This window comes from Petromyzon marinus, unplaced genomic scaffold (assembly GCF_048934315.1).
Source record: "Petromyzon marinus isolate PM22_M1 ecotype Great Lakes invasive population unplaced genomic scaffold, UKy_Petmar_22M1.pri1.0 PM_G_Scaffold_202, whole genome shotgun sequence".
Taxonomy (NCBI): Eukaryota; Metazoa; Chordata; class Hyperoartia; order Petromyzontiformes; family Petromyzontidae; genus Petromyzon; species Petromyzon marinus.
This window is the reverse complement of record NW_027422765.1, coordinates 160833-186542: the sequence shown is the minus strand read 5'-3', so window position 1 is coordinate 186542 and position 25710 is coordinate 160833. Positions and strand designations below refer to the sequence as shown.

General features: G+C 53.1%; 1 protein-coding gene across 1 annotated transcript; it reads right to left on the bottom strand.

Moving 5' to 3' along the window:
- Window positions 1-719: 719 nt before the first annotated feature.
- LOC142912459 (mutS protein homolog 4-like) lies at window positions 720-25310 on the bottom strand. Its single transcript, XM_076060657.1, has 19 exons — window positions 23820-25310; window positions 23157-23320; window positions 21552-21800; window positions 20515-20711; window positions 19000-19107; window positions 18421-18536; window positions 17876-18049; window positions 16344-16513; window positions 15192-15259; window positions 14394-14468; window positions 12590-12654; window positions 8347-8524; window positions 7311-7439; window positions 4948-5051; window positions 3714-3838; window positions 2932-3132; window positions 1777-1895; window positions 1296-1424; window positions 720-1163 (listed from the first exon to the last, which is right to left on the bottom strand). Exons 1-19 carry the CDS (start codon window positions 23822-23824, stop codon window positions 735-737), a joined length of 2805 nt encoding a protein of 934 aa, XP_075916772.1. The 5' UTR covers window positions 23825-25310; the 3' UTR covers window positions 720-734.
- Between the last annotated feature and the right edge of the window lie 400 nt (window positions 25311-25710).

The window sequence follows — 25710 nt, the reverse complement described above, 5'->3', positions numbered from 1 at the left end:
CTGGTCTGGCCCATGCCTTCCAATCACTCCAGACCAGGTGCATCATGACCAACTCGGGCATTCACCCAACAAGATGACTATCCCGAGGGGCCACTTTAGCTCGCACCTGTGACAGGAGGTCATAGAAGGCATCTGACTCATCGGCCTTGCCTGGATCCCTCCACGGATGTTCGTCTTCGGTGGGGGCATAAGTAACCACGACCACCACTCCTCACCTCCGGTTGTTGGGAAGGCGAGCCCAAAGTAGCCTGGAGCTTACAGCTTCCCAAACCTCACCGCCACGCTCCCACGCCCCCTTCATTCTTTTGTTTAGAAGAAGAGCCACTCCCTGTTGTTTGGCAGTCTCCTGCCGTGAGAAGAGGACTGTTCACCCCTCATGGTGGTAGGAGCCAGAGCCGGTCCACCGGACCTCCTGAATACCACAGAGATCCAGGCGGTACCGGTCCAGCTCCCGACAGAGGAGTGGCAGCCTCTCCTCCGCAGTGAGCGTTCGAACATTCCACGTGGCCACCCGTAGTGGTTTTTCGTTGTTTCTGGAGGAGCCCCGAGGGTAGATATTCAGTCTTCTGGCTCCGCCAAATGGGGTTTGGTCAGGAGACGTCATAGACGCCTGTCCCCCCGGGGCCTCCGGCACAAGCTTATTAGTTACATATTTCAGTTTAACTCGTGGTTTCGTGGTAATTAATTGAAGGTGGAAGGGTTACCAGCCCCTCGCACCTGTCCAGAGCCCCCGTTTAGCCCCTGTGGTGGATGCATTTGCCATGAGGGGAGGAGCCAATCAAAATTGGATCTCGCCCCAAAGCACTGTCCACGACAGAGTTGCCCATCCGGCACCGCGAGGAGGTAGGGGGTTGTTTTTCCGGACCACACACACACACACGTACACACACACGTACACACACACACACGTACACACACACACGCGTAGTACCGTAGTGCGTGTCCGGCGTGTGCCCCTGCACCAGCTTGTACGTGCACGTCACACGTGGCACCGTCCGCGAGTCGTCGGCACCAGCGGCTTTACCGTCACGACGGCCGGCCCAGGGCAGCTGCTGCTGCTGCTGATTGCGCGACTCCACCAGGAAGTGGCTGTTGGAGACGTTGGGGTAGAGGGTGGAGAGGTGGCTCAGCTCCAGGTGGTGGGTGGCGAAGATGGTGAACGTCTGGGGGAGGGGGGGGAGACACACAGGGGTGGTGAGGGTGGTGAGGGTGGTGAGTGGTGAGTGGTGAGTGTGAGTGGTGAGTGTGGTGAGTGTGAGTGGTGAGTGTTTGTGGTGAGTGTGAGTGGTCACCACCTTGCGCTGCAGGAGACACTCACAGACCGAGTGACAGATCCCCAGGGCCTCGTGGACCCCGGTGCCCCTCCCGAGCTCGTCGATGATCACCAGAGAGCGGTCGGTGGCTGTGCGAACTATGTAGTTCACCTGGGGTCATGGGGGTCACCGGGGGTCACCCACCCACTCACCCACCTACACACCCACCCACTCACCAACTCACTCACTCACTCACCCACCCACTCACACACCCAATCACCAACCCAATCACCCACCTACCCAACCACTCACCCACCCACTCACCCACCCACTCACACATCCACTCACCCACCCACTCACACACCCACTCACCAACCCACTCACCCACCTACCCAACCACTCACCCACCCACTCACCAACCCACTCACACACTCACCCACCCACTCACACACTCACCCACCAACCCACTCACCAATCCACTCACCCACCCACCCACTCACCCACCCTCTCACTCCCCACCCACCTCTCTCATCTCGATGGTGAAGGTGGAGGAGAGTGGCTGGATGTCGTCGTCCACACCGATGCGAGTGAAGATCTGATCAGCGATCCTCACGCAGGCAAAGTCGGCTGGTACGAAACAACCTGAAGCAGTGGTAGCACCCAAACACTCACTCACTTACTTACTCACCTACTCACTCACTCACTCAAACACTCACTCACTTACTTACTCACCTACTCACTCACTCAAACACTCACTCACTTTCTTACTCACCTACTCACTCACTCAAACACTCACTCACTTACTTACTCACCTACTCACTCACTCACTCAAACACTCACTCACTTACTTACTCACCTACTCACTCACTCACTCAAACACTCACTCATTTACTTACTCACCTACTCACTCACTCACCCAAACACTCACTCACTTACTTACTCACCTACTCACTCACTCAAACACTCACCTACTCACTTACTCACCTACTCAATCACCCACTCACTCACTTACTCACCCACTCACTCACCTACTCACTCAATCACCCACTCACTCACTCACCTACTCACTCACCTACTCACTCACTCACTCACCCACTCACTCACTCACCCACTCACTCACCCACTCAATCACTCACCCACTTACTCACCCACTCAATCACTCACCCACTCACTCACCCACCCACTCAATCACTCACCCACTCACTCACCCACCCACCCACTCAATCACTCACTCACCCACTCACTCAAACAGTCACTCACCCACCCACTCACTCACTCACTCACTGACTCACCCACTCAATCACTCACCCACTCACTCACCAACTCACTGACTCACTCACCCAATCACTCACCCACTCACCCACTCACTCACTCACCAACTCACTCATTCACCAACTCACCCACCCACTCACCAACCAACTCACTCACCAACTCACCCACCCATTCACCAACTCACTCACCCACCGACTCACTCACTCACCAACTCACCCACCCACTCACCAACTCACTCACTCACCCACCCACTCACTCACTCACTCACCAACTCACCCACCCACTCACCAACTCACTCACTCACCCACTCACTCACTCACCAACTCACTCACCCACTCACCAACTCACTCACTCACTCACCCACCCACTCACTCACTCACCAACTCACCCCCCCCCACCCACTCACCGATCTGTGCCATCACCTGGCAGAGTGCCACCTGTCTCAGCAGCGTGGACTTGCCGCTGTTGTTGGGCCCCGTGACAACGAGGAAGTTTGAGGCGTCCGACAGGAAGACGTCGTTAGGCACCAGCGGCCAGCCCAGCACCCGCTCCAGGATGGGGTGGCGAGCCCCCTTGAGGGCCAGCGTGTCAGAGAATTCCGGACGGACTGCAGCTCACCACAGACAGCGGGGGGGAGGTCACGGGGGGGAGGTCACGGAGGGGGAGGTCACGGGGGGGGAGGAGGTCACAGGGGGGGAGGTCACAGGAGGGAGGTCACGGGAGCGGAGGTCACGGGGGGTGAAGGTCACGGGGGCGGAGGTCACGGGGGGAGGTCACGGGGGTGACGATCACGGGGGGAGGTCACGGGGGGTGAAGGCCACTCACTCACCCACCCACCCACTCACCCACCCACTCACTCACTCACTCCCTCACTCACCCACTCACCCACTCAATCACCCACCCACTCACCCACTCACTCACCCACTCACTCACCCACCCACCGACTCACTCACCCACTCACCCACTCACTCACCCACTCACTCCCTCACTCACTCACCCACCCACTCACTCACCCACTCACTCACCCACTCACTCACCCACTCACTCATCCACCCACCCACCGACTCACTCACCCACTCACTCACCCACTCACTCCCTCACTCACTCACCCACCCACTCAGCCACCCACTCACCCACCCACCCACCCACTCACTCACCCACCCACTCACCCACCCACCCACCGCGTACCGGACTTGGTGAGCGTGGTGCGGTGAGCGAATGCCAGCAGCATGTCCACCATGGACACTGCGTCAGCAAGCTTGTAGAGACACACAATGTCCTCCCGGATCTCCGCAAACAGCTTGGACAACACCCTGGGCACGGAGACAGAGCGGGGGTCACCCTCCCCTCCCCAAAGGGTGTTGTGTAAAGAGTAGTGTACAGTAGTGTATAGTGTAGTGCATAGTGTAGTGTACAGTAGAGTATAGTGTAGTGTATAGTGTAGTGCATAGTGTAGTGTAGTAGTGTATAGTAATGTATAGTGTAGTGTACAGTAGTGTATAGTGTAGTGTATAGTGTAGTGCATAGTGTAGTGTATAGTGTACAGTAGTGTATAGTGTAGTGTATAGTGTACAGTAGTGTATAGTGTAGTGTATAGTGTAGTGCATTGTGTAGTGTATAGTGTACAGTAGTGTATAGTGTAGTGTATAGTGTAGTGTATAGTAGTGTATAATGTAGTGTATAGTGTAGTAGTGTATAGTGTAGTGTATTGTGTAGTGTATAGTAGTGTATAGTGTAGTGTATAGTAGTGTATAGTGTAGTGCATAGTGTAATGTACAGTGTACAGTAGTGTATAGTGTAGTGTATAGTAGTATAGTGTAGTGTATAGTGTAGTGTATAGTAGTGTATAGTGTAGTGTATAGTAGTGCATAGTGTAGTGTATAGTGTAGTGTATAGTAGTGTATAGTGTAGTGTATAGTGTAGTGTATATTGTAGTGTATAGTGCAGTGTATAGTAGTGTATAGTGTAGTGTATAGTGTAGTGTATAGTAGTGTAGTGTATAGTGTAGTGTATAGTAATGTATAGTGTAGGGTATAGTGTAGTGTATAGTAGTGTATAGTGTAGGGTATAGTATAGTGTATATTGTAGTGTATAGTAGTGTATAGTGTAGTGTATAGTGTAGTGTATAGTGTAGTGTATAGTGTAGTGTATATTGTAGTGTATAGTGTAGTGTATAGTGTAGTGTATAGTGTAGTGTATATTGTGGTGTATAGTGTAGTGTATAGTGTATAGTGTAGTGTATAGTAGTGTATAGTGTAGTGTATAGTGTAGTGTATAGTGTAGTGTATAGTGTAGTGTATAGTAGTGCAGGGCATAGCCAGGGGGTTCCTCTGCAACCCCCACAGGTAGACGGGGCAGTGAGTGGAGGAACAGATGGAGATTAGTCCACCACACTCTGCCTGGGGTAGGGGTGTTCTCTCACACGTTGGACATGAGGTAAATCTCCTCCACGGCCTCCTGGCTGCGGCAGTTCAGCCTCATGAGGTCCATGGTGGTGTAGCTGAGAAGGTTCCCACGTTTGCTCACCTGGTGAGTGAGGGGTGGTGAGTGGTGAGTGAGGGGTGGTGAGTGGTGAGTGAGGGGTGTGGTGAGTGGTGAGTGAGGGGTGGTGAGGGGTGGTGAGTGGTGAGTGAGGGGTGTGGTGAGTGGTGAGTGAGGGGTGGTGAGTGAGGGGTGGTGAGTGGTGAGTGAGGGGTGGTGAGTGGTGAGTGAGGGGTGGTGAGTGAGGGGTGGTGAGTGAAGGGTGGTGAGTGGTGGGGTGAGTGGTGGTGAGTGGTGAGTGAGGGGTGGTGAGTGGTGAGTGAGGGGTGGTGAGTGAGTGGTGAGTGAGGGGTGAGTGAGGGTGGTGAGTGGTGAGTGAGGTGTGGTGAGGGGTGAGTGAGGGGTGGTGAGTGGTGAGTGAGAGGTGAGTGAGGGTGGTGAGTGGTGAGTGAGGTGTGGTGAGGGGTGAGTGAGGGGTGGTGAGTGGTGAGTGAGGGGTGTGGTGAGTGGTGAGTGAGGGGTGGTGAGTGAGTGGTGAGTGAGGGGTGAGTGAGGGGTGAGTGAGTGGTGAGTGAGGGGTGGTGAGTGGTGAGTGAGTGGTGGTGAGTGGTGAGTGAGGGGTGGTGAGTGGTGAGTGAGGGTGGTGAGTGGTGAGTGAGGGGTGTGGTGAGTGGTGAGTGAGGGGTGGTGAGTGGTGAGTGAGGGGTGAGTGAGGGGTGAGTGAGTGGTGAGTGAGGGTGGTGAGTGGTGAGTGAGAGTGGTGAGTGGTGAGTGAGTGGTGGTGAGTGGTGAGTGAGGATGGTGAGTGGTGAGTGAGTGGTGGGGAGTGGTGAGTGAGGGTGGTGAGTGGTGAGTGAGGGTGGTGAGTGGTGAGTGAGAGTGGTGAGTGATGGGGTGAGTGGTGGTGAGTGGTGAGTGAGGGGTGGTGAGTGGTGAGTGAGGGGTGAGTGAGGGGTGGTGAGTGGTGAGTGAGTGGTGGTGAGTGAGTGGTGGTGAGTGGTGAGTGAGGGGTGGTGAGTGGTGAGTGAGTGGTGGTGAGTGAGTGGTGGTGAGTGGTGAGTGAGGGGTGGTGAGTGAGGGGTGGTGAGTGGTGAGTGAGGGGTGGTGAGTGGTGGTGAGTGAGGGGTGGTGAGTGGTGAGTGAGGGGTGGTGAGTGGTGAGTGAGGGTGGTGAGTGGTGAGTGAGGGGTGGTGAGGGGTGAGTGAGGGGTGTGGTGAGTGGTGCGCTGAGTGGTGAGTGAGGGGTGGTGAGTGAGGGGTGTGGTGAGTGGTGGGGTGAGGGGTGAGACTCACACATAGACACATAGACTCACACATAGACACATAGACTCACACATAGACTCACACATAGACACATAGACTCACACATAGACTCATAGACTCACACGTAGACACACACATAGACACATAGACTCACACATAGACACATAGAATCACACATAGACACAGACTCACACGTAGACACATAGACTCACACATAGTTCACACATAGACACATAGACTCACACAAAGACACATAGACTCACAGATAGACACAGACTCACACATAGTCTCACACCTAGACACATAAACTCACACATAGACTCTGGGTCTATGAGTGGTGAGTCTGTGAGTGGTGAGTCTATGAGTGGTGAGTCTGTGAGTGGTGAGTCTGAGTCTCTGTGTGATGAGTCTATGCGTCTCTGCGTGGTGAGTCTATGGGTCTCTGTGCGATGAGTCTATGGGTCTCTGTGTGATGAGTCTATGAGTCTGTGTGGTGAGTCTGTGAGTCTCTGTGTGATGAGTCTGTGAGTCTCTGTGCGATGAGTCTATGAGTCTGTGTGGTGAGTCTATGGGTCTCTGTGTGGTGAGTCTGTGGGTCTCTGTGCGATGAGTCTATGGGTCTCTGTGCGATGAGTCTATGAGTCTCTATGTGATGAGTCTATGAGTCTCTGTGTGGTGAGTCTGTGGGTCTCTGTGCGATGAGTCTATGGGTCTCTGTGCGATGAGTCTATGAGTCTGTGTGGTGAGTCTGTGAGTCTCTGTGTGATGAGTCTGTGAGTCTCTGTGCGATGAGTCTATGAGTCTGTGTGGTGAGTCTATGGGTCTCTGTGTGGTGAGTCTGTGGGTCTCTGTGCGATGAGTCTATGGGTCTCTGTGCGATGAGTCTGTGAGTCTCTATGTGATGAGTCTATGAGTCTCTGTGTGGTGAGTCTGTGGGTCTCTGTGCGATGAGTCTATGGGTCTCTGTGCGATGAGTCTATGAGTCTGTGTGGTGAGTCTGTGAGTCTCTGTGTGATGAGTCTGTGAGTCTCTGTGCGTTGACCTTGATGAAGACCTCTGGCAGACGCTGTTCGGGCTGCAGGGAGTGAGCGGACGTCTGGATGTAAAAGCCACGCAGGGCGCTGTAGCTCATGGACATGGGCAGGTTGTGAATCTCGGAGAGCTGTTTGATGATCTCTGGGAGAGAGAGAAAATGGGCAGGTTGTGAATCACGGAGAGCTGTTTGATGATCTCTGGGAGAGAGAGAATGGGCAGGTTGTGAATCTCGGAGAGCTGTTTGATGATCTCTGGGAGAGAGAGAATGGGCAGGTTGTGAATCACGGAGAGCTGTTTGATGATCTCTGGGAGAGAGAGAATGGGCAGGTTGTGAATCTCGGAGAGCTGTTTGATGATCTCTGGGAGAGAGAGAATGGGCAGGTTGTGAATCACGGAGAGCTGTTTGATGATCTCTGGGAGAGAGAGAATGGGCAGGTTCTGAATCTCAGAGAGCTGTGTAATGGTCTCTGGGAGAGAGAGAATGGGCAGGTTGTGAATCACGGAGAGCTGTTTGATGATCTCTGAGAGAGAGAGAATGGGCAGGTTGTGAATCTCGGAGAGCTGTTTGATGATCTCTGGGAGAGAGAGAATGGGCAGGTTGTGAATCTCGGAGAGCTGTTTGATGATCTCTGGGAGAGAGAGAATGGGCAGGTTGTGAATCACGGAGAGCTGTTTGATGATCTCTGGGAGAGAGAGAATGGGCAGGTTCTGAATCTCGGAGAGCTGTGTGATGGTCTCTGGGAGAGAGAATGGGCAGGCTGTGAATCACGGAGAGCTGTTTGATGATCTCTGAGAGAGAGAATGGGCAGGGGAGAGAGGGGGAAGAGTGGGGGAGAAAGGAGGAGAGGGGGGGGGGAGATGATGGTGGAACCCACGACCTCCTGCGTACCAGGCGAGGTACTTGACATCTCGCAGCCACCGTGATGATGACGATGATGAGAGAGACACGCAAACTCCAAACGTACAGCAGCAGGCGGTAGAGAGAGAGAGGAAGAGAGAGATACAAAGACGGCCGGGGAGGGCTACGGGTGGGTGAGCCGTGCCGTGCCTTCGATGTCTCCGACAGCCTCGGAGAGGATGCGCCGAGCGAGGTCCAGGAAGCCGTTGAGGCCGGGGCGCACGACGTGGCAGCGCCGTGTCCTGGCCGAGAGGAGGTTGCCCTTGCGGAAGGGCAAATCGTCGGTCAGCACCGTGCGCAGCTTGCCCAGGATCGCAGGGAACCTGGCACGGGGACAGCGGGGGAGGAGACGCGGTGGGGGTTGTGGTGTCGCCGCCGCCATCGACGCCGCCACCGTCGCCGACAACAACAACGACGACGACAACCGCCGTTCGCCACTAAGTGGCGATGACGTCACCACGACGCTTGTGCCAGGCCATGTGCACTTCAAGGCCACGTGAAGTGTTGAACGCACGCTGGCACGAAGGTCACGGGGCAGACCCAGGTGCCAGGGGGGGACTGACTGAGATGAGTGGCTGATGCACCACCTGTGCCCCCTACTGTGCCAACCCGCTGTGCTTTAGCCACCCGGCGCTCCGCTCGTTGTTGTGAGCGTCGCTCCACCGCCCTCCGTTGTTGTTGGAGGGCGACTACCTCCAACTGCCCAGTAGCATCCTTCACGAGCCTCCTCCACTGAGTCCGATCTCGACACCGCTGGTACCAGTCATCGGCAAGTCCACTCAGCTCCACGTCCTCCTGTACCACGTCACTCCATCTTCTCTAGCCCCCTCGATCCGGCTGAACAAAAGCTGTTTCGGCATGTGATGGCTGGGCATGCGGGCTACATGGCCCAGCCAACGCAGTGTTGCCTGCCGGAGGAGCTCACCGATGGGACCTTGCCCAGATCTTTCAAGGATTTGTGAGCTCCTCACACAATCCAGCCAGGTTAAACCCAGGATGGATCGTAGACAGGCCAGCCTAAATGTTTCTAACCAGCAAAGATGTTCCCTTAGGGGGGTCCACGTTTCACAGGCATAGAGAAGGGAGGGAATGACTGTGGCCGAGAAGACCTGAAGCTTAGTGCGGAGCGACAGACCAAGTAGCTTCCACACAGCATTACGCAACCGATGAAAAGATAATGCCGCTTGACCGATTCCGAGTGCTGTTAAACCGGAGCCGGTCATGAGCACACTGCCCAGGTATGGGAAACTCTCCACTCTCCCCACAACTATCCCATCACCAATTGGAAGTTGTGGGGGTGGAGTGTCCGATGGCACAAAATACCCAGGCAAGTGCTTAGTTTCAGTGGGTAAGGCTCCACCTCTTAGTGGCAAGCTCCAGGTTCAGCAGCAGTGCCTCCAACTCCTCCTTTGAGTGAGCAGCAATTCCCAGATCATCGGCATACATTACATGGTTGAACAATCGGGAGCCATCCCTTGACCGCACCCGGGCATCGATCAGCCTCCCATTCTATCTGTACCAGATGGGAATTCCTCCGGTACAGCTACTGAAGACTTCACGAACTACGTGGTCAAAATAGATGTTTAATAATGTGGGAGCCAGAGGACATCCCTGCCGCACCCCAAGGTGTACAGGGAATGGCTCCGACTCCCGGCCACGTAGATTTGCCTGGGCCCGCTCACTATCATGAAGGTCCTTAATGATCATGAGCAGAGGGTCAGGGACTTCGAAAGCACGAAGAACAACCCAGAGCCCAGGCCTACTGATGGTGTCATAGGCCTTGGTCAGGTCAATAAAGCAGAGATGTAGGTCTTGTTGGAATTCCCTATACCTATACTGTAGCAGACAGACAGAAAATATGACATGTGCAGGAACGCCTTTTCCTGAAACCGCATTGGGGTTCCGCATGCCTCTTCTAAGCGTGCCTTGCACGGCGATGTTGAATAATCCTTGCCAGGACCTTTCCCGGCACACTGAGGAGTGAGATACCCCTGTAGTTGTTACAGTCTGTACGGTCCCCCTTCTTAAAGAGGGGGACCACCAGGGCATTCTTCCAATCCTGCGGAACCCATCCAGTGGTCCAGACTGTTGTTATGATGTCATGTAGGACAGTTTGTGCACAAACGCCACCCTTCCTCAGCATTTTGCATGGGAGATCGTCTCTACCCGGTGCCTTTCCTGGTCTCAGACTCTGGATTGCCTTCAGTACTTCCTCAACAGATGGCACCTCAGCCAGCCACTCACAGGGGGTGACTTCTTCCAATATTTGAGGCACCGCAGCCTCAGTAGTGTCATCCCCACTTTGGCCCACGATGTTTTCCAGGTTGAGGGATTTTTCCTCCCCCAGGACCTCACAGAAATGCTCAGCAAATATGCAAACCTGTTCCTCGGGGTCGGAGATTTGGTCACTGTTCTTTCCCCTAATGATGGTAATAGGTGTGGCGCTGCAGGTTATATTTTTTTATGGAGTTAAAGAGCGATTTGTGATCGCGGGCCATTGAGGCAGACTCCATCTCCTCAGCAACCCGCGACCACCACCCATCCTTGCAGCACCTCACGGCTCTCCATACTTCCGAGCAAAGGTTACGGTAAGCCTCCTCATTCTCCGACGCGGGATGCTGTAGGCTATGAGAGTGGGCCTGTCGCTTTTCTCAGCCAGCCTGAGCACCTCCACTGTCAGCCAAGGTCTCTGGGGAGGTCTGGACCGTGTACCCAAAGCAGCCATTGCAGCTGCATGAGCCACAGTCCTAAATCTCGCCCATTGTCCCTCGACATTAGGAGGAGTGGGGGACGATGCCAACCCCAGCCACACTGAGACCAGGCCACTATGGGTTTAAATGGGGTCCTGGGTGTACACCCACCACCGGAGTGGAAGAATGGCAGGCGCATCTTACAGATGACTAGTCGATGGTCAGTGGGCAGATCAGTACCACGGTAGGTCCTGGTGTCAAGGACATGGGCCCGCATTCGCTGTTCCGTCACTATGACATCCAGTAGATGGCCTTGCTTAGACCCGGCATGCATCCATGATGTTGTGTGGATGCGCCGATGCCGGAACAGCGTGTTGGTAATTATAAGCCCATGGGCTGCACACAAATCTAGCAACCTCCTGCCGTTGTTATTGAGCTGATCTGGCTCATGCCTTCCAATCACTCCAGACCAGGTGTCAGCATCATGACCAACTCGGGCATTGAAGTCACCCAACAAGATGACTCTATCCCGAGGGTCCACTTTAGCTAGCACCTGTGACAGGAGGTTATAGGAGGCATCTGACTTATGCCTGCATCCTTCCACGGATGTTCATCTTCGGTGGGGGCATAACTAACCATGACCACCACTCCTCACCTCTGGTTGATGGGAAGGCGAGCCCAAAAAGTAGCCTGGGGCTTACAGCTTCCCACACCTCACCACCACGCTCCCACGCCCCCTTCATTCTTTTGTTTAGAAGAAGAGCCACTCCCTGTTGTTTGGTAGTCTCCTCCCCTGAGTAGAAGACTGTCCACCCCTCACGGTGGCAGGAGCCAGAGCCGGTCCACCGGACCTCCTGATTACCACAGAGATCCAGGCGGTACCGGTCCAGCTCCCGACAGAGAAGTGGCAACCTCTCCTCCGCAGTGAGCATTCGAACATTCTACGAGGCCATCCGTAGTGGCTTTTCGTTGTTAAAGGAGGAGCCCCGAGGGGAAGGATTCAGTCTCCTGGCTCCGCCAAATGGGGTTTGGCCAGGAGACGTCATAAATGCCTATCCCCCCGGGGCCTCCGGCACAAGCTTATTAATTACATTTTTCATTCATGGTTTGGTGATAATTAATTGAACGTAGATGGGTTACCAGCCCCTCGCACCCATGCAGAGCCCCCAATTGGCTGCTGTGGTGGCTACAAACGTCATTAAGGGAAAAGCCAAAAATCTAAATAGGCCCTCCCCCCATGGCACTGCCCACCACAGCGTTGCCATCCGGTACCAACGAGGAGGTAGGGGGTTGTTTTTGCCACCGTCACAACCCTCACCATCACCACCATCACCCTCACCACCGTCACCACCATCACCACCATCACCACCACCACCCACACCACCACCCCCACTACCACCACCACCACCACCACTACCACCGTCACCACCATCACCCCCACCACCACCCACACCTCCACCCCCACCACCACCACCACCACCGTCACCACCCCCACCATCACCACCACCTCCTCCACCACCCCCACCCACACCACCACCACCACCACCTCCTCGACCACCATCACCCCCACCACCACCACCCCCACCACCACCCCCACCACCACCCCCACCACCACCACCTCCTCCACCACCATCACCCCCACCACCGTCACCACAGTCACCACCTCCACCACCACCACCAGCCTGGTCTCCTCGTCACCTGCAGTCCAACAGGGAGCTCTGGTAGGCTGTCAGCAGTGGAGTCTTGCAGGGGCTGAGCGCTCGCTGGGAACACAGCAGGGGAGAGATAGGTGAGAGTGACACCTGCACCTGTCACTCACCACTCACCACCTCACCACTCACCACCTCACCACTCAACTCACCTCACCCTTCACTCAACACTCACCCACCCCTCACCAACCCCTCACCTCACCACTCACCTCACCTGCCACTCACCCTACCTGTGGGTGTTGTGGAGGCACCCCCAGTGGCAGCTGTCTCTGTGTGTGAGTCTGCTGTTGCCTAGGGGCACCCCCAGTGGCAGCTGTCTCTGTGTGTGAGTCTGCTGTTGCCTAGGGGCACCCCCAGTGGCAGCTGTCTCTGTGTGTGAGTCTGCTGTGGTCTAGGGGCACCCCCAGGGGCAGCTGTCTCTGTGTGTGAGTCTGCTGTTGCCTAGGGGCACCCCCAGTGGCAGCTGTCTCTGTGTGTGAGTCTGCTGTTGCCTAGGGGCACCCCCAGTGGCAGCTGTCTCTGTGGGTGAGTCTGCTGTAGCCTAGGGGCACCCCCAGTGGCAGCTGTCTCTGTGTGTGAGTCTGCTGTAGCCTAGGGGTACCCCCAGTGGCAGCTGTCTCTGTGTGTGAGTCTGCTGTGGCCTAGGGGCACCCCCAGTGGCAGCTTAATGATAATGATAGTGATCAATAATAATTAGTGATGATAGTGATCAATAATAATTAGTGATGACAGTGATTAACAATAATTAGTGATGATAGTGATCAATAATAATTAGTGATGACAGTGATTAACAATAATTAGTGGTGATAGTGATCAATAATAATTAGTGATGACAGTGATGAACAATAATTAGTGGTGATAGTGATCAATTAATTAGTGATGACAGTGATTAACAATAATTAGTGATGATAGTGATTAACAATAATTAGTGATGATAGTGATTAATAATAATTAGTGATGATAGTGATTAACGATGATTAGTGATGATGGTGATTAACAATAATTAGTGGTGATAGTGATCAATAATAATTAGTGATGACAGTGATGAACAATAATTAGTGGTGATAGTGATCAATAATAATTAGTGATGACAGTGATTAACAATAATTAGTGATGATAGTGATTAACAATAATTAGTGATGATAGTGATTAACAATAATTAGTGATGACAGTGATTAACGATAATTAGTGATGATAGTGATTAACAATAATTAGTGATGACAGTGATTAACAATAATTAGTGATGACAGTGATTAACAATAATTAGTGATGATGGTGATTAACAATAATTAGTGATGATGGTGATTAACAATAATTAGTGATGATAGTGATCAATAATAATTAGTGATGACAGTGATTAACAATAATTAGTGATGATAGTGATCAATAATAATTAGTGATGACAGTGATTAACAATAATTAGTGATGACAGTGATCAATAATAATTAGTGATGACAGTGATTAACAATAATTAGTGATGATAGTGATTAACAATAAGTAGTGATGATAGTGATTAACAATAATTAGTGATGATAGTGATTAACAATAATTAGTGATGACAGTGATCAATAATAATTAGTGATGATAGTGATTAACAATAATTAGTGATGATAGTGATTAATGATAATTAGTGATGGTAGTGATTAACAATAATTAGTGATGACAGTGATTAATGATAATTAGTGATCATAGCGATGAACAATAATTAGTGATGACAGTGATTAATGATAATTAGTGATGGTAGTGATTAACAATAATTAGTGATGACAGTGATCTTGGGCAGGCGATGTAACCTGCAGTGGAGACACCAACTCCAGGACATGCTTGAGGTGGATGGCATAGTTGATCTTAGACTCAGAAGTTCTCAACTGGAACAGGGTGGATGGATAGACAGATACATAGATAGATACATTTTGATTTAAAGCTTTCGTGACCGCAGGGATTCATATTCTTGGTTCTTTCGGTAAAGTCACCACGTAGAAAGGGAAACTATAAAATAATAAAAATATAAAACAATAAAATTATCACGAAGTTTCGACTGCAACACAAGTAATCATCATCAAGGTGTGAAAACCACAGCAAGAAAATTGTATTGTTTTATATTTATATTATTTCCCTTCTACGTGACTTTACCGAATATAGATAGATACATGTAGAGATAAATATAGACAAATAAATAGATCACTAAATAGCCTCTCTCTCTACATCACGGGTGGGGAACCTTTTTTCTACCAAGGGCCATTTGGATATTTACAACATCATTCGCGGGCCATACAAAATTGATCAACTTAAAAATTAGCCCATTATATCCGGTCAAACGTTTAATTAACTCGCCCCTAATGCGATGGGCTGGAACTGCTTCTCTTTGGCGAAGCGTTTGGTGATGTTAGCCGGTATTGACGATGTTGTTGCTACTCGCAACTGCTCTTCCAGGTTTGCTCTACCTAGATTTATTGAATTTCGAGTCCTGCCTGCGGTTGCCTTGGCAGGGCCAGAGACCGGACGTTCCCCACCCCTGTTTAACGTGATGAAGGGGTACTGTGTGGTGCTGAGCGAGGTGATGCTGATGATGATTAAAGTGATCATCTCACCGTCTCTGTCTTAGGGATTTGAATCAGCATTGAGAGCAGGTGGTCTACATCCAGAAACTGACTGATAGCTGCACACACATACACACAGACATCACACATATACACACAGACACACACACACAGACATACACAACAACAACAACCGCCATTCGCCACTAAGTGGCGGTGACGTCACCACGACGCTTGTGCCAGGCCATGTGCACCTTGAGGCCACATGAAGTGTCGAACGCCCACCGGCAGGTGGTCACGGGGCAGACCCAGGTGCCACGGGTCGACTGACTAAGATGACTGAGATGACTGGCTGATGCACCACCTGTGCCCCCTACTGTGCCAACTTGCTGTGCTTTAGCCAGCCGGCGCTCCGCTCGTCGTTGTGAGCGTCGCTCCTCCGCCCTCCGTTGTTGTTGGAGGGCGACTGCCTCCAACTGCCCAGTAGCGTCCTTCACGAGCCTCCTCCACAGAGGCCGATCTTGACACCGCTGGTACCAGTCATCGGCAAGTCCACTCAGCTCCACGTCCTCCTGTACCACATCACTCCATCTCTTCTCTAGCCCGTGCCGCGCCCGTTTAGCCCCCTCAATCCGGCCGAACAAAATCTATTTGGGCATGTGGTGATTGGGCATGCGGGCTACATGGCCCAGCCAACGCAGTCTTGCCTGCCGGAGGAGCTCACCGATGGGACTTTGTCCAAATTTTTCGAGGATTTGTGAGCTCCTTACACAATCCAGCCTGGTTAAACCCAGGATTGATCGTAGGCAGGCCAGCCTAAATATTTCTAACCGGCGAAGATGTTCCATTAGGGGGGTACACGTTTCACAAGCGTAGAGAAGGGAGGGAAGACCCGAAGCTTCGTGCGGAGCGACAGACCAGGTAACTTCCACACAGCGTTACGCAACCGATTAAAAGATAATGCCGCTCGACTGATTCGGAGTGAGACCTCTGCTGTTAAACCGGAGCCGGTCATGAGCACATTGCCCAGGTATGGGAAACTCTCCACTCTCTCCACAACTGCCCCATCACCCACATACCCACTCACCCACCCACCCAACCACTCACTCACCCACTCACCCACCCACCCACTCACTCACCCACTCACCCACCCACATACCCACCCACCCACTCAGCCACCCACCCACCAACCCACCCACCCACCGGCCTGCACTCTATAGAAGTTGTCTTCCTGCATCAGCTCATCCACACAGTCGAGACGGCCTCTGAGCGTCTCTTCGTCCACCAGCGGCTCGTGGATGTTGGCTCTGAGCCGGCGCGCTCCTCCACGCGTCCTCGTGTAGTTGAGCACCCCGAATAGCGAGTGGGAGCTCCTGGGTGCACGCTCGCACGCACACACACACACACACGGGTGGAGGAGGGTCACACACACACCAACACACACCCACACACACTCACACCACACTCGCACCCACACATACACGCACACACACCAACACACACACACTACCACACTTGCACCCACACACACCCCCACACACACCAACACACACCAACACACACACCAACACACACACACCAACACAAACCACAAAACAACAACAACCACCATTCGCCACTAAGTGGCGGTGACATCACCACGACGCTTGTGCCAGGCTATGTGCACCCTGAGGCTACGTGAAGTGTCGAACGCCCGCTGGCAGGAGGTCACGGGGCAGACCCAGGTGCCACGGGTCGACTGACTGAGATGACTGGCTGATGCACCACCTGTGCCCCCTACTGTGGCAACCTGCTGTGCTTTAGCCACCCGGCGCTCCGCTCGTTGTTGTGAGCGTCGCTCCTCTGCCCTCCATTGTTGTTGGAGGGCGACTGCCTCCAACTGCCCAGTAGCGTCCTTCATGAGCCTCCTCCACAGAGGCCGATCTTGACACCGCTGGTACCAGTCATCGGCAAGTCCACTCAGCTCCACGTCCTCCTGTACCACATCACTCCATCTCTTCTCTAGCCCGTGCCGCACCCGCTTAGCCCCCTCAATCCGGCCGAACAAAAGCTGTTTCGGCATGCGGTGGCTGGGCATGCGGGTTACATGACCTATCCGAGGGGCCACTCTATCCCGAGGGGCCACTTTAGCCAGCACCTGCGACAGGAGGTCATAGAAGGCATCTGACTCATCGGCTTTGCCTGCATCCCTCCACGGATGTTCATCTTCGGTGGGGGCATAAGTAACCACGACCACCATTCCTCGCCTCGGGTTGATGGGAAGGCGAGCCCAAAGTAGCCTGGGGCTTACAGCTTCCCACACCTCACCGCCACGCTCCCACGCCCCCTTCATTCTTTTGTTCAAAAGAAGAACCACTCCCTGTTTTTTGGCAGTCTGCTGTCCCGAGTAGAGGACTGTCCACCCCTCATGGTGGCAGGAGCCAGAGCCAGTCCACCGGACCTCCTGAATGCCACATAGATCCAGGCGGTACCGGTCCAGCTCCCGACAGAGGAGTGGCAGCCTCTCCTCCGCAGTGAGCGTTCGAACATTCCACGTGGCCACCCGTAGTGGTTTTTCGTTGTTTCTGGAGGAGCCCCGAGGGTAGATATTCAATCTCCTGGCTCCACACACAACCACACACACCACACACACCCACACACCACACACACCAACACACACACCAACACACACACACCAACACACAGAAGGGGGAGCGGCTATCCCCGCTAGCGAGGGAAGAGGAGGCATCGTCTACCGGGGGTCGTGGGAGTTGCGCAGCAGCTCCAGGTTGGCGGCCGTTGTGCCGTCGATCATGGCGGTGCGCTCACTGCCGCAGAAGGAGACGCGCACGGAGGCCGGGGCGAGCACCACGCCCTGGATGAACTCCACATACTGCAGCAGCGCCGCCGGCGAAGCCAGGCAGTAGTATCTGGGGGTGGTCGGCAGGGGGGAGGGTGAGAGGGGGGTGGGTGAGTGGGTGGATGAATGGATGGGTGAGTGGATGGGTGGGTGGGTGAGTGAGTGGGTAACCCTAACCCTAACCACTCCATCTCTTCTCTAGCCCGTACCGTGCCCGTTTAGCCCCCTCGATGCGGCCGAACAAAAGCTGTTTGGGCATGCGGTGGCTGGGCATGCGGGCTACATGGCCCAGCCAACGCAGCCTTGCCTGCCGGAGGAGCTCACCGGTGAGCTCCTCACCCGCTCACCCACACACTCACCCACACACTCACTCACCCACTCACCCACCCACTCACCCACCCACACACACATCCACACACACACCTACACACACCCACTCACTTCCCCTGCACGTCCATGAGTACGGTGGCCATGTGGGGCACGCAGAGCCTTCGCACGGCGTCCATGCCCCGCTCCTCGTTGAAATATTTCCTCAGCACCGTGGTCACGTGGGCCTCCTGCACACGCACTCACCACGAGGTGGCAGCACCCACTGTGGTGCGTCTGTGGGTCTCTGGTGAGTCTGTGGGTCTCTGTGTGGTGAGTCTATGGGTCTCTGTATGGTGAGTCTTTGGGTCTCTGTGCGATGAGTCTATGGGTCTCTGTGTGGTGAGTCTGTGGGTCTCTGTGTGATGAGTCTAGGAGTCTCTGTGTGGTGAGTCTATGGGTCTCTGTATGTGATGAGTCTATGGGTCTCTGTGTGATGAGTCTATGGGTCTCTGTGTGGTGAGTCTGTGGGTCTCTGTGTGATGAGTCTAGGAGTCTCTGCGTGATGAGTCTGTGGGTCTCTGTGTGATGAGTCTATGGGTCTCTGTGTGATGAGTCTATGGGTCTCTGCGTGGTGAGTCTATGGCTCTCTGTGTGATGAGTCTAGGAGTCTCCGCGTGGTGAGTAGTGGCGATGCCCTCCGTGCGTGCTCACAGGGAAGTAGTCCCTCAGCAGGGTGAACATTTTGCTGGCGTTTGGGTTGCAGGCCGTTTGGGGCATCACCACCTCCAGCGGGCGTAGCACCTGCAGCTTGGTGATCGCCTGAACAAGCAGCAGCAGCAACAGCAGCAGCAGCAGCAGCGCCAGCAACGAGAATAACAGGCTGAGGTGCAGCAGGAGGAGGTCACGGGACAGACCCAGGTGCAGTGCGTTGACTGCTGTGCCAGGCTAGGTGCACCAGGAGGAGGTCACAGGACAGACCCAGGTGCAATGGGTTGACTGCTGTGCCAGGCTAGGTGCACCAGGAGGAGGTCACGGGACAGACCCAGGTGCAGTGGGTTGACTGCTGTGCCAAGCTAGGTGCATGAGGTAAGGTAAAATTAAAAAACTAGTGTTTAATAGTTTAATACTAACTTAACCTGTCAATGTATATAAATATACTGCATACCTGCAGAATAACGACACGCACACATTGGCACGTAGCTACTTACGTGGCTACTGGGTCCCGCACTTTCAAGGGCCCCGCGCTAAACGCTTTCAAGCGATCAATTCCGGTTCGGTGATTCTGCTCTCTTACCAGAGTACGAAACCACCCTTCAGCTTTTACGAACGGCCGAGTGTGTTGAAGGTTCAGTTTCAGTTTTCAGTTTATTTTGGGTATAGCCCTGTGAGCCATCCGGCTCTTGAATCGGAGTGCAACCGCAACAAACCAACAAACCAACAAAAACACGACCAAGAAAAGCATCAAATTTTGACTTAAAGCTTTCGTGACTGCAGTGATTCATATTCTCAGCTCTTTCGGTAAAGTCACGTTGAAGGGAAACAATAAAATAATAAGCACAGAGACAATTTAAACCGAGAAGATGTATTCTGGCTTAGCAATCATTGTAAGGATTTGATAAACTATTTCAGGTCTTAATTGATTGTTCACGCTTACGGTGGCTTTCAGACAGCATACATTAATTTTTCGTCTCCCCCCTCCTCTTTTCAGAACATAGATGGACTCGTCATTCTAAATAAACTGACAAATCGTGGCGCCAACGTATTTTTATAAATAAATAAATGCACCGATTATAAATAAATAAATTATTGTGAACCGCCACTTCTTTCAAATGTTTCTTGCCGTTGGTTTTGACATCTGATGATGACCGTTTGTGTTATGGTTGAAACGTCGTGAGAATTTTTATAGTTTTATATATATTTTAGTATTTTATTGTTTCCCTTCAACGTGGTGACTTTACCGAAAGAGCTAAGAATATGAATTACTGCTGCAGTCACGAAAGCTTCAAATCAAAACAACCACAACCACAAAGAAAACTTAGGTTAGAGATGTGTCGCATTATCCGGCCGTACAGCAAGTGACAAAAATGACAATCGCTTTACCGCGCAGGTGAAGAATGTGCGTGTTTTAGTTTTTAATTCAGGGCCCGGTTCATAACACGCACTGCACAGGAGGGGGGGGGCCCTTTGTGTTCGTGCACGGAGAGAGAAGGAGGGGCGGAGGCTGACCTTGACGTAGGGCTGGCTGTCGGGGAACTGACACAGCACCAGCTCGGGGCAGCGCAGGTCGATGCTGGCCAGGCCGACCTCGCCCCGAGCGATACCTCGGCCCTCTGCCAACGCCACCACCACCGACCTCGCCTCCACTTCCTCCTCCTCCTCCTCGTCGCCGGCGTCGGCGTCGTCAGTCGTGGAGAACGAGGTCGCTGCGGGGCCACAAGAGAGACGGGGTGCTGCCTCCTGTCGTGAGTCGATGAACGGTGGTGAGTCTACGGGTCTCTGTGTGAGTCTATGGGTCTCTGTGTGAGTCTATGGGTCTCTGTGTGAGTCTACGGGTCTCTGTGTGAGTCTACGGGTCTCTGTGTGAGTCTATGGGTCTCTGTCTGAGTCTATGGGTTTTTGTGTCAGTCTATGGGTCTCTGTGTGAGTCTATGGGTCTCTGTGTGAGTCTACGGGTCTCTGTGTGAGTCTACGGGTCTCTATGTGAGTCTACGGATCTCTGTGTGAGTCTACGGGTCTCTGTGTGAGTCTACGGGTCTCTGTGTGAGTCTACGGGTCTCTGTGTGAGTCAATGGGTATCTGTGTGAGTCTATGGGTCTCTGTGCGAGTCTACGGGTCTCTGTGTGAGTCTATGAAGGGTGGCGAGTCTATGGGTCTCTGTGTGAGTCTATGGGTTTCAGTGTTAGTCTACGGGTCTCTGTGTGAGTCTATGGGTTTCTGTGTGAGTCTACGAGTCTCTGTGCGAGTCTATGGGTCTCTGTGTGAGTCTATGGGTTTCTGTGTGAGTCTATGGGTCTCTGTGTGAGTCTATGGGTCCTGTGTGAGTCTATGGGTTTCTGTGTGAGTCTATGGGTCTCTGTGTGAGTCTATGGGTCTCTGTGCGAGTCTACGGGTCTCTGTGTGAGTCTATGAAGGGTGGTGAGTCTATGGGTCTCTGTATGAGTCTATGAAGGGTGGTGAGTCTACGGGTCTCTGTGCGAGTCTATGGGTTTCTGTGTGAGTCTACGGGTCTCTGTGTGAGTCTACGGGTCTCTGTGTGAGTCTACCGGTGGACGTGGTGGCCCTGCTGCTGCTGCCGGGCGCATGCCGCTGGCGTTGCCGCCGCGAGCCGCCTGGCGCCGCACGGAACCGGGAAGAGGGGAGGGGCGCCCGCGGGGCCCAGGAGGAGAAGCCTGGCATCACCACGGTGGGAGCATCACCGCAGCCGCCACCGCCACCACCGCCGCGGGCCCTGCCGCCGCCGCTGGTGGTTGTGGCGGTGTCGGCGTTGCCGCTCCGGTCGGCCAATCCCGACTCTGGGAACAAGAGAAACGGGGGGGGGGGGGGGGGCGGACGGAGACTTAATTAAAGCGGTCCGTTTTCTTCGGGGCTCCTCGCGCTCACGGCCCTGTTCCAACGCGGCACGGGGGGAGCGCGATGGCACCAGAAGGCCGACATCGTTCAAGAGAGAGGCTTCACCAAAAACAGAAGCGAGAGAGCTTGCATTCTTCGACAGCTGGCGAGGAACGACGCCTCCCTCTCGTCTCCCCCCCCCACCGCCCACCAACCCCAGCGAGGTCTTGTGCGAAATCCTGTTCGGCAGGATTAACGGTGCTCCCCTTTGACAAGACCCTAGCGGAGGGAGCGAGCTGATTTTCTAAAGGGAGGGGGGGGAGAGGCTGCGTAGGGCCACACATTTGCTCGACGCAACATCACAGAACGGTGCCCGGAATGGAAAGCCGTGGGCTTGTCGGGGCCTTAATGCTCCGCAGGGAGCGGAGAGCAGCCAGATGCAATCTGTTCCTTAAACCTGTCGTGACCACAGGAATTCATGTTGTTGAGTTATTTCGGCAAAAACTCACATAGGTACGAAAACATTTTAATGGATCACGACGTTTGGATCGCGACACAAGCAACCGTCACCAGGTGTGAAACGAACACAGCAGGTGGACCGCCGATGTAGGAGCTGACGTAGGAGCAGTCCACGTGACCTCACCAAAAGAACCAAAGGATATGGAGCAAGAGGAGCCAAAGTACGGTAATCCGTCAACATCAAAATAATCCGCGGAGAGGCGTCATCCCCCTCAGGGGCGGAGCCAGGATTTTCAGCCCGGGGTGACATTCAACAAATGTTAACTTCAAGAATGATTAGAGATTTCGATTTAAAGCTTTCGTGACTGCAAGGATTCATCTTCTTTGGTTCTTGCGGTAAAGTCACCACGTAGAATGAGAATAAAATAATAAAACAATAAAAGTCTCACGACGTTTCGGCCACAGCACAAGTGGCCTTCTTCAGGTTTAAAGGGACAGACCTGTTGGGACGACAGGTGGCCTGAAGAAGGCCACCTGCGTTGCGGCCGAAACGTCGTGAGAATTTTATTGTTTTATTTTATTATTTTATTCTCATTCTACGTGGTGGTGACTTTACCGAAAGAACCAAAGAAGATGATTAGAGAGTCAGGCTTGTTGAACCAGACGCCATCGGTTTGGCGACACGCTCTGACGGTGCAGTTACACGAAGTCCGCCGGACCGAGTGTCGTGCACTTACACGCACAATGTTTCAGATTTTTCGATTTTTTATTTTTTTTCGGGGGTGACAATTGTCTAACCCTGTCACCCCCCCCCCGCCCCCTAGCTCCGCCGCTGATTGCCCTCCTGCACTCTCTCCGACCTTGCATCCTGGAGTGGCGTGCCGCGGGCGTGGAGCTGAGCAAAGACGAGGAGGCGGAGGAGGTGGAGGCGGTGGTGCTGTGTAGCTTGGCTCTGGTCTTTGTGCGCCGGGGAGGAGAATCCAGCAGTAGGCCAAACGAGTACTTGGGACCCTTCGTGGACATCCTGCAACCAAGCCTGGGGGTGAGCGAGATGTTGACTACCTCACCTGGTATACAGCAAGAGGTCGTGTGTTCCACCACCATCATCATCATCACGGTGGCTAGGAGATGTTGACTACCTCGCCTGGTATACAGCAGGAGGTTGTGGGTTCCACCATCATCATCACGGTGGCTAGGAGATGTTGACAACCTCACCTGGTATACAGCAGGAGGTCGTGGGTTCCACCATCATCATCATCACGGTGGCTAGATGTTGACTACCTCGCCTGGTATACAGCAGGTCGTGGGTTCCACCACCACCATCAATATCATCACGGTGGCTAGGTGATGTTAACTACCTCGCCTGGTATACAGCAGGAGGTCGTGGGTTCCACCATCATCATCATCACGGTGGCTAGGAGATGTTAACGCCTGAGCCTGGCAGTGATTAGGAAGCTTGGGGAATATTCAAATCTGTGCGAGGGGCTTAACGCTGCTCAAACGATGAGGATCTGCGAGATTACCTCATCCGATTTCAAAAGAGCGGATCACCTGTCAGACACACACACAGACATCACACACACACACAAGACACACACAGACATCACACACACACACAAGACACACACAGACATCACACACACACAGACATCACACAGACATCACACACACATCACACACACAAGACACACACAGCCATCACACGCACACAGCCATCACACACACACACACAGACATCACAAACACACAAGACACACACACAGACATCACACACACAAGACACACACAGACACACACACATCACACAAGACACACACAGACATCACACACATCATACACACAGACATCACACACAGACATCACACACACAGACACACACAAGACACACACAGACATCACATACACACAGCCATCACACACAAGACACACACAGACATCACACACACATCACACACACACAGACGCACACAAGACACACACAGACATCACACACACACAGCCATCACACACACACACAAGACATACACAGCCATCACACACACACACAAGACACACACAGACATCACACACACAACACACACACAAGACACACACAGACATCACACACACACAAAGACATCACACACACACGACACACACACAGACATCACACACAGACATCACACACACACACAGACATCACACACACACGACACACACAGAGACATCACACACACACAGACATCACACACACACAGACATCACACACACACAAGACACACACAGACATCACACACACATCACACACACAAGACACACACAGATATCACACACAAAGACCCCCCGTACAGCCTTAACAATCTGTAGGGGCGAGTGCTGTAAGCGAGTAGCAGCACCTATAAGGGCCGGCACTGTGGCACACGAGGGGGTGGGTGGCCAGCACCACGCCCGACCGCCTTTGTCTCCCCCAGTGGTGATGTTTACTACACACACCACCACACCAGGTACTCATTTGAGGCTGAGTCGACCTAGGGGAGGCCCAGGACCGGTTCAGAGAATCGTAGCGCGGCGTAGCGCTAACCACTACACTACCGCTCCCCACATACACACACACAGACACACACAGAGACACACGGAGACACACGGAGACACACACAGAGAGACACACACACAGACACACACAGAGACACATCACACATGGAGACACACAGAGACACACACACAGAGACACACACATCACACACGGAGACACACATACAGAGACACACACACATGTACACACACAGAGACACACACAGAGACACAGACACACACACACAGAGACACAGAGACACACACAGACACACACACAAACACACACACAGAGACACACACACGGAGACACACACAGACACACACAGAGACACACACCACACACAGATACACACACACAGATACATACACACACATACACACAGATACATACACACACATCCACACAGACACACACACTATTACACTATTCAACTATAGACGAGAGACCTTCTGCAGTGATCTATCAGTGCAGGAGCGGAGCTGCTGTGAGGCGAGGCGCTTGGAGCTCTCTGATTGGTCCAAGCGGCGACTTGGAGCCAATCAGATTTGGTTCCTCCCTAGCCACGTGACGCGGGATTTTTTTTTCCCGCCAAATTTTTGAGACTCCTCCTCGGCCAGGCGCCATTTTGAGAGTCGTGAGGTGCGGATTTGAATTTTTTTTATTTCGGAGCAGAAATTAACGACGATGACGACCCCCCAGGGGTGCGAGATCGCCTCTCGTGAGGGAAAACGTGAGGTAAAAAGTGGCCTCAAATGTCCAGCCCGTGATTCGCAGATAGTTTAAATATGCACTGTTGAATTTATGGGCAGTGCTGAGTCTATGGGGCAGTGCTGAGTCTATGGGACAGTGCTGAGTCTATG